At 46.0% G+C, this 9,948-nt stretch overlaps 1 protein-coding gene across 6 annotated transcripts in view; it reads left to right on the plus strand.

Annotated features, from left to right (window-relative positions):
- Positions 1-1,335: 1,335 nt before the first annotated feature.
- Positions 1,336-9,948, plus strand: part of apbb2a (amyloid beta (A4) precursor protein-binding, family B, member 2a) — a 39,672-nt gene continuing 31,059 nt past the window's right edge. For 3 of the 6 annotated variants that reach the window (XM_072693264.1, XM_072693269.1, XM_072693267.1), the window contains exons 1-7: positions 1,336-1,515; positions 6,064-7,068; positions 7,141-7,352; positions 7,469-7,600; positions 7,677-7,879; positions 9,018-9,078; positions 9,588-9,758. In XM_072693264.1, coding sequence (XP_072549365.1) covers positions 6,084-7,068; positions 7,141-7,352; positions 7,469-7,600; positions 7,677-7,879; positions 9,018-9,078; positions 9,588-9,758 — 1,764 coding nt within the window. In that variant the 5' untranslated portion in view covers positions 1,336-1,515; positions 6,064-6,083. Of the gene's footprint in view, positions 1,516-1,647; positions 1,684-4,710; positions 4,824-6,063; positions 7,069-7,140; positions 7,353-7,468; positions 7,601-7,676; positions 7,880-9,017; positions 9,079-9,587; positions 9,759-9,948 lie in introns of those variants that run through there. The other 3 variants (XM_072693268.1, XM_072693266.1, XM_072693265.1) reach the window with 3 other exon arrangements.

A 9,948-nucleotide genomic window follows, 5' to 3' on the forward strand; every position in this document is an offset into this window, starting at 1 on the left:
TTGATTGTTGATTGATTTATTGTGTGTATATTCATTATTTATATATGATTTTATATATATAATCAGGAATTGCCCATTATATTTATATATATGTATACACACACACACACACATTTTACAGGATTTAATAAAGTTTTGATAATTGATAAAGTATCGGGTGAAATGTGTGTGTGAATCAGTGTGAATTTCACTGATATTAAAATATCCATTTAATTTTTATGGGTTTTTTTTTTAAGTTTTATGTGGTCACGTGTTTATAAAGCATCTAAAGTGACCTAAATAAATAGTTACCAAACTGTTAAACCCGTTACACAAAACCCAAACCATCACTTTATCAGCGAAACACAATGACGTCATCCTCACAGTCCCGCATCTTGCGCTCGGCACTCTGATTGGTCAGCACAGTTTCTTTATTCCCCACCCGTAATCAGACACACCCCGCCCTCGCACTCTAGGATTGGCTGAAAAGGTCCCACCCCCTGCGCAGGGACTGGCGGTTCGGTCGCTTTGGCCGGCTGTCCGCCGGAAAACGGGTGGAAGGAACAGAAAGATTTGTTGGTGACGCGCCTTGAGCCTTCTGATTCACTGAATCGATTCTTTTGAACTAGCTGTTTGGTAGGAGCAGCGGTACAGATCGGATCGCTCAGTATTACTGTGTAGCACACCCATAATTACAGACTGCATTACAGACTGCATTACAGACTGCATTACAGACTAATAAACCGAGCATGTGGGTTACTGTAGGCGGATTCAGGAGGTGAATCAGATGAATCAAATTAACGAAGTTCAAATTCCAGCTGGAGTACACAGAAATACATTGATTATTTGTGATTTTTTTCATATTAAGATAATATTTTAAATATTGTGTGCATAATTAAATGGTTTCAGATGTGAACACAGTCAGTCAGGGTGAGTTTAGTGAGAAACGAAAAGGTCTGGAGGAGATGTTCAGCTCTAATAAAAGCTCCTCACAGAAAGTTCTTCACCTAATGGTGATGAAGACGCTGCCTGATGCCTGAGACACTGTTCTACCAGAGTTCTGAGAAGAGTTCGGCTCTAGAACCTGCTTTTAGAACCAGATCATTAAAATGGTGGAGGGATACATGCAGAAAATAGTCCCAGTATATAAAATAACCTTAAAAGTATCTAAAATATAAGTCATGGCTGAATTAATAATAAAAATATTATCAGTGACTATCTCTCTAATCTCAGTAAAGCGCTGTATTTTACACACAATTCAAAAACCGCTTCGGCTCGCGAATCGACTCACTGAAAAGAGTCGTTCATTAAAAAGATTCATTCACGAATCTCCCATCAGTACCGGGGCGCGGGGAGGAGGAGAGGCGGAGATGACACACACATACACACACACTGACATGCATACACACACACACACACACACTGACATCCACACACACACACACACGGACTGGTCTAGAGGGGAGCGTCACACTGCAGCTCTCCGTTAGCGTGTTTCCCACCGAGACGACACAGCGAGTCATTGGCTTCTCTGAGGTGAGTCCGTCCACACACACACACACACACACACACACACACACACACTAAGCACCGAGCTTGAGAGAGCACCAGCTCGTGCCAGGGTGGGACTATTGATTGATTCCTCGAGGCTGTAACTTTCCAGAAGCTGAAGCTTCATCCAGCTGCTGGGAATCAACACAGCAGGTGATTCACAGTGCATCCATGCTGTGTGTGTGTGTGTGTGTGTGTGTGTGACTTCTCTGTGTGCTGTGTCATGCTTTGGTGGGATCAGTCCTCGGCAGGCAGGCCTGGAGAGGGGTAGGTTGGGGATGTCAGATGGGTCTTGCAGTGGAGATGTGATGTGAGGTCAGATCTCAGGCAGGAGGTCAGATCAGCTCTAATGACCCCCCCCCCAAACACCCCCCCCACACACACACACACACACACAAACACACGAGCATGTAATGATGCATTACGTAATGAGCTGCATGCCAGTCCACCCATCAGAGCACTGGGAAGTGTGTGTGTATGTGTGTGTGTGGTGTGTGTATGTGGTGTGTGTGTGGTGTTGTGCTGCCCTCCTGGCGTGGTCAGGCTGGTGTTAAAGGCTCTGCTGTGTGTATGTAAGTGAAGGGGAGACTCAGACCCTCTCGAGGCCTTTACACAGAGAGCTCAGGCGTGCTGTGAGTGTCCGCTCTCAGGTGGGTCCGATCAGCTCATCAGAGGCCTGTCCTCAAACCTGTGGAGTCCGAGAAGCTCGAGTTCACACTGTCATCACCGCAGAAGAAAGAGACGCACCAAATACACACTGCTGCAGAAATTCAGACATCCAGGTTCAGATTTCAAACCGTGTTGGACTGGCACAGAAATGTGTTATTACATATTTAAATTAATTAAAAAAATTCCTTGACCAATTGAATTAGACCGATAACTCAAAATAGGATTTTAGACCCCACTGTGAGTAATAATAATAATAATAATAATAATAATAATAATAGTAATGAATAGTAATAGCTGTAATAGAAATAGTATAGTAATTATTTAAAAAAAAAACATAGTAATTATTAATAAATAGAAAATAACAAGATAAAAGTTTGAGTTGTCACTATTAAGTTAATTAGATTTAATTAGAATTCAATTAGAAATGAGAGTATCAGTAGTGATAATAACAATAACAGCTATATTCTCTACAAAGGATTTACATAGAAAAACTGTCTAAAAATGTTGAGTGTTAAAATGCATTCTAGACCGATGAATCTACATAATAATAATTAAATAATAATAATAATAATACCTAAAGAATATCACAAAATAGCATTAATGATATAAAATTAATATCAGATCCACAACAACAATAATAACAACAACAATATCAGTAATTAGTAAACTATATTCTCTACAAGGGAATTACATACAAAAACAATATAAATAAATGAGTGTGTTAAATATGTAATCTAATTAAAGCAATGTTAGACTGATGGACCTACACAACAATAACAACAACAACAATAATAATAATGTATTAGTTACAGTTAATTAGCTACACCTAAGAATTACATCAAACATATAAAAAAATAAAAGTTTAAGGGTTGAACCTAATCAAATTAATTAGGTCAAATATGTCAGATAGATGAGCATCAATCAAATCAAAATCATATACATATAAAATGATAAAAAATATCATTGCTGTAACAGTTGTAGCAGTAAGTTGTGTTTATACCCTGCCGCATAACTAGCTCCACAAAAATACCACAAAATAAAAGTCTCCCAGACCTGACAGACCTGACTTATTTGTGTAGTGTACTGTGAAATAAAAAGGTAAAAATGAAATGAATATAACTATAATTATAAACAGTAATTTACAGAAGTATAAGAGTAAATAAATAAACAGGCAGATTGTGTTAGACCGCAGCGTGAGGAGACTAAACCCGAGTTCAGGTTCTGAGGGGAAGTGAGCCTCAGTGTTGCAGGCCGGTCTGTGGCGGCTGCTGCTGATGGATTAGCTGTATGATGGGAATCGACAGTTTCTGCTTATTAATAAATGATCTGGCTCGTCTTTCAGACGCTTCCTGATGCACTCGGCCTGTTTCCCCTCCTCCCCTTCTGCTAGGGTCCTCTTTCAGAGGTCTGTAAGGCTCTTGAGTGCCCATGGTTCAGCCAAGGAACCGGCTCAAAGCTCAACACGTAAGTGGAGTAACTGTCTACTGTCCAGAGAAGAGGACGTTCTACTAGATTCTGGAGCATCTAGAGGAGGAGCATTGCTGTGAGGATTTGATTGCATTCAGCCACAAGAGCATTAGTGAGGTCAGGATGTTGGATGATTGATCACCACCCCACCTCATCATCCCCAACTCCTCCCAAAGTACTGGATGGCATGGTGTCAGTAGGGTCATGATGCTGATCTGCTCCAGAGAGTCCTATTCTATTGGCAGTACTTCTTCTCTACAGGGACTAGACAAGCTGTGTGTGTGCATTTGCACATCTGTGTCAACTTAAAGTAGCTGAATGAATTCATTAGAAAGGGTGTCCACAAACTTTTGGACAGCTTAGTGTAGCTCCACCCCTTTGGACAGGCAGTGGTTGTAATGTTATGGCTGGTCAGTAGCAGTCTGGAAGCCACAACAACAACAGTGTCTTCAAAACAACAGGTCTGTTATCGTGTGTGTGTGTGTGTGTGTGTGTGTCTGTTTATAGGGGCTGCAGCAATACTGCTGTATCATCACCTTCAGATGAAGCTTGTCTTTGCTCAGATCTGCTGCTAACACACTTTCCACCACCATGGACCACACACTCTCACACACACACACAGTGTAAATTAAGGGTAGAACGTCTGTGTGTGTGTGTGTGTGTGTGTGTGTGTGTGTGTGTGTGTGTGTGATGGACAGAGAGACGCTGCAGTGTAGGAAGGCCTGTACTGTACTGACCAAGTAACTGGCTTACACGGAAATGACTGTGTCATAATAACTGTGTGTGTGTGTGTGTGTGTGTGTGTGTGTGTGTGTGTGTGTGTGTGTGTGTGTGAAGGGCGGGCATGTTTGTCTGGTGGCTTGCTGACTTGGCGGTCTTCGCAAAGGTGATCGGGTCCAAAAGAGCCGTTTTCTCTCACGCACTTTTCTCAAACACAGACCGTGGTGTCCAAAATTATATGGACGCCTCTTTCTCCAGCACTTCTCCACTTTGCTGCACTAACAGCATCTACTCTTCTGGGCAGGCTTTTACACTAGATGTTGGAACATTGCTGTGAGGAGGATTTGATTGCATCCAGCCCCACAAACGTGAGAGCATCAGTGAGGTCAAGTTCTGGTGTTGGATGATTACTTCTGACGCTCCAGCTCAACCCAAAGGTACTGATGGAGCTCCATCAACACTCCAGAGAAGCCCACAGCCCATTACTGGGAATTGTTAGAGCTTCCCGTTCTTCAGGTTCTGGTACTTTGACTCATGCAGCAGAATAATAGAACCCTTATAATAGGTTTTCCACCAGGCGGAGAACCATCTGAGCAGCCGAATGGTGCCTTAAGTGGTCATGTGCTTTGGTACAAGGTATATCACTGGCTTCACTGAAGAACCATCGAAGAACCCAGCCTGAGTCAGCATTATGGGCACGTTAAAGCAGAGCTTAATTCAGTTAGAAGAAGTGTCTGCATACTTTTGGACATTTTGTGTACCTCTGATATCAAGTGTAGCTGGCAGCATCTGCACTGTTTGTGGTTGGAGAACATGACCTGGAGTAGGTTTCTCCACCAGCATCCATCTGCAGACACACACTTCAGTGTTTACAGTAAAACTAGCCCCATTCAGGGACAGGAACATGTAGGCCAGCCTGTTGCTAGGTGGTTACTATGGTAAAACTAAGTATTTTTGCTAAGCGGTTGCTATAGTGTCCCAGCAGGTTGCTAGGATATTGCTGTGCTGTTACTTTTGTATTTAAGATGGTTGCTAAGGTGTTGCTATGTGAGTACAGTGGTGTTGCTAAGATGTTCTTAGGTGGTTGCTATGGTGCAGCCATGTTTATTGTATTCTTCTATATTCTTAGTGTCAGTGGTCACTGTTGTTCCAAAAATGATCGACGTAATTAATTTGGACAAAAGTATTGGGACACCTGCTCATTCATTCATCGCTTATTCTGAAATTAAGGGTATTAAAAAGAGCTGACCCTGCTTCTGTTGGAGTAACTGTCTCTACTGTCCAGAGAAGAAGACTTTCTACTAGATTCTGGAGCAGGAGCATTGCTGTGAGGGTTTGATTGCTTACAGCGAACACAGTTCTTCCACTGCTCCACATGCATAGCTCTAACCCGTGCGTGGCATTAGGCACGGAAGGGGTGTCCACAAACATATGGACATATAGTGTATATATAGGGCTTCCTAATACTGTTAATACTAAACCCTTTTCGGTGCTATAGACAGTTCCTTAAAGAACCTACAAGAATTTCTTAGAGGTTTTCCTTTTATTTCAGGAACCCTTCAGATAGCCTAATAACTCTTCAAACATTCCAATGGTTCTTCAAGATGTCTTGTTCTATCTAGAACCCTTGTTTTTCCTCAATTAATACTTTTCATTCATTTTTTTTTCTCTTCACAGATTCCCACCAATCGTAGGCGATGATGTCGCTGCACAAACCCTCGCTCAGGCGCAGCGCGTCAACATTAGAATCGACCAATCGTGGTGGCTCTGGAGTGACCCCGCCCACAACCCTCAACCTGCGAACCTCCCACAACCAGCAGCTGGGTCGTGATATCATAAAGGAGGGCGTGGTCTCAGTAGCTGCCGAGATGCAGGGCTCAGCGCCGCCCCCCAAGAGCCGCCACAAATACGCCCTGACCAACCTGCAGAGCGCCATGGGGCTGGAGGACAGTGGCCCCGCCCCTTTTGGACAGAACCGTAAACCCGCCCCTACAAAATCGGCCTCCTCCTCCTCTCTCTACTCGTCGTCTTGCGTGGCGCTCTCATTCTCGTCGTCCAACCCCAAGCTGGCGAAGAACGGCACCAACCTGCAGCTGAAGGAGACCCAGCTGGACCTCAATAAGAAGGACAAGAACCGCAACGACGTCAGCGACTGGCCGGACTGCTTCGGCAAGGACAAGGAGAAGAGCGCCCCCTTCAGGCGGAGGACAAAGAGCTTCTTGGAGTACCATCGCGAAGAAGATGAAGAGCCTTCCAACAGTCCAGGGAAGGAGCTCGAGACCCCAGTTGTGGAGAAGCCACTCCTGCCCCAGCTGGAGCCTCAAGCTTGGGTCAAAGAGAACCGGGTGGAGGTCCACCTCACGCTGCCCCAGAACCACCTGCTCCTGCTGCCCGGAGAAGAGGAGGACCAGAGCCCTCCCCACTCTCACCTGAGCCAGATGGAGGTGCTCCACCCCAACAAGGAGCAGCTGAACCGGACGAAGGACACCGCAGGGGAGGACATGGGCTCTCCTGCCAGGCCCAGGCTGCAGGTGCTGTCCGGTCTGGGGCAGAGAGTCGAGCGGGCCGAGGCGCCTCCCAGGCAGGAGAAACAGGTGGAGGAAGAGGCGGAGGAAGAGGAAGACTCCAGCTGGACGACTCTGTCTCAGGAGAGTCCGTCCATAGAGACGCCGCAGGAGACAGGTGACGATATATGACGATACCTGCTGTGCGTCTGTGTGTGTAGGTGTGTTTGTTCACTGCCTGTGTGTACAGCAGGTGTATGGAGTGACCCAGTGCTGCCCCCTGGCTGGAGGGAGGTGGAAGACGTGTCTGACGTTTATTTCTGGCACATTCCCACCGGGACCACCCAGCGGGAGCGGCCCGTAATCCCTGCCGACCACCGCCCTCCCGACCCAGACCAGCTGCCGGAGGGGGCGAGGGGGGTCACCTCCCTGTCTGTCCCCTCCTCGAAGACGCAGAGTGAGGTACGTCCGTCCTTGAGTGGTAAACGTCCGTCCTCATTTTTTTACTTATTTATTTACTATTTATTTATTAAATTCAATGATAATAAAGAAATCTGTGTGTGTGTGTGTGTATACAGAGGCCTAGTAGCATTGTGTCAGACAGTTCAGTAGAGCCTGTGCCTTCATCATCTGCCTCTTCACCCTCCTCATCTTCCCTCTGCTTGGAAGGGAGCGGACCTGCGAGCAGCTTCCTCAACAACAACTACCTGGTAACATCGGCTCTCCGGCAGAAGCTCTGTCCTGCTCCAGCGAGAATTCCAGTCCTAAATATCGTTCTCTCCACAGGACCTGAAGGAGGCCTCCATCCACCTCGACTCCAAGGAGCGAGAGAGCCGTAGAGGAGAGGAGCAGAGAGAGCAGAGAGAGAGAGAGAGACGGAGAGTGGAGGAGCAGAGAGAGCGAGAGAGCCGGAGAGTGGAGGAGAGGAGGGAGCGAGAGAGAGTGTGTGAAGGAGCCCGCTGCATGCCTTACAGCTACGTGAACCTGAGGTACCAGCGAATGCAGTCCTAATGGCAGTGCGCTACCATTCTCCGTACATAGCAACCACTTAGAAACACCATAGCAACCACTTGGGATGCTATAGCAAGCTAACATCTAACACAATAGCAGCCACCTATCAATTACCTGAGATACCATTCAGCAACTGTCTAGAAACCACCTGCTAACCACTAAGCAACTCCTTAGCAACCACTTGGCAACACCAAAGCGACCACTTAGCGACACCACAGAAGCCATCTGGAATATCTAGCAACTGCCTAGTAACCACTTATTAACCACTAATCAACCTCATAGCAACCACTTGGCAACTCCATAGTACCACCTGAAAAAAAACACTTATTAACCAGTAAGCAATACCATATCAACACCATAACAACAAGCTGTGTTAGATATACATATTTGCTGTGTAATTTTTGTCAGCAACTCCATAGCAAGCACCTGGCAACGTCTCAGCAACAACTTAGCGACACCAAAGCAACCACCTAACGACAGCATTGAAACCACCTATCGGCCACCTTGAATACAGTCTAGCCATGGCCAAGTAAGCACTTATTAACCACTAAACTCCATAACAACCACCTGGCAACTTTATAGCAACAACCTAGCAACACCATGACAACCACCTAGCAACCACCTATCAATCACCTAGGATACCATCTAGCAACTGCCTAAAACCACCTGTTAAGCAGCTCCATAGCAACCATCTAGCACCACTAAAGCAACCAACACCATAGAAAACACCTATCGATTACCTGGAATGCCATCTAGCAACTGCCTAGTAGCCACTTATTAACCACTAATCAACCTCATAGCAGCCACCTATAAACTCCATAGTAACAACCCAGCAAGTTCATAGCAACCATCTAGCAACTCCAAAGCATCGACCACCTGGAATACCGTCCTGTAACTGCTTAGTAGTCACTTATTAACCAGTAAGCAGTTCCATAGCAACCACCTAGAAACACCAAAGCAACACCATAGCAACAAGCTGTGATAGATGTACATATTCGTTGTGTACTTTTAGCTGTGTCATGCTGATTAATTTTAGTGTATTGGAAAGACTGTTTTTTAAGTTTTGTTGTTTAAGGCAAGGTCTCTCTCTCTCCTTTCCTCTCTCTCTTTCCACAGAGCTAAAGTGGCGCCTGCTCCTGCCGACACCGTCATCCCCATCGACGACCTGGAGTCGCAGGTGAGTGCCTGTGAGCTCCTGCTCAGATCTGAGTCAGACATCTGACCACGGAGTCACCCCCCCGCAAGAGCGACGGCGGTGATCCAGTGCCATCGTGGGGCTGCAGGAGGAACCGCATCTGTTGCTTTTGCTTTTGTTGCCACCTGCTGGCAGTACAAACACACTGCATGCTTAGTTTCAGGAGGGCGAGTGAGGGGTGTAGGGGCTGCGGGGAGCACAATTTCTAAATACTAACTGCTAAACGCAGTGCATTATGGGATTGCATCACCCAAAGAATGGTGGGACGGCATCGGCACCTGAAACTTTGATGATCAGTGGTGGTGAATGGTATCAGGCGCCTGAACCTCTTAAAGCTCCCTCACAGCTTTTAATGGTTATGAATGCACTGATTTACTGGTTTGCTAAGGCCCATGCACAGCGGAGGGATACATGCAGAGACAAAATAGTCCCCAACAGATGTCAGATTATGTGGGTATATTAATAATAATAGTGTGTGTGTGTTGCTGCAGGTGTTCCGGGTGCGATCTCTGGGCTGGATGGAGGTGTATGAGGCGGACATGGTGGCTGGCAGGAGCAGTGCCGTGGTCAGCGACTGCATCAGACTCCTGCAGCACCCGGACACACCCCCGTACACACACGCACTCCGCCGGAGAGAGCGAGCGAGTGCGGGCGAGCGAGAGGTAACACAATACTGTTAAAAAGCGGTGTTGTTATAACCATAGTAACTGCATTAAAGGGCCCATACCATGCAAAATGCAGATGTGCTCTCCTAATGAGCTAAACTTGCTGTGGTATGTACAAACATGCTAAATTCAAGTTCACACGCTCCCAGTCCACTTCGTCTGAATAATTACGCTTCGTCCTTTTGAA

This window comes from Salminus brasiliensis, chromosome 12 (genome assembly GCF_030463535.1).
Source record: "Salminus brasiliensis chromosome 12, fSalBra1.hap2, whole genome shotgun sequence".
In the NCBI taxonomy this organism is placed as follows: Eukaryota; Metazoa; Chordata; class Actinopteri; order Characiformes; family Bryconidae; genus Salminus; species Salminus brasiliensis.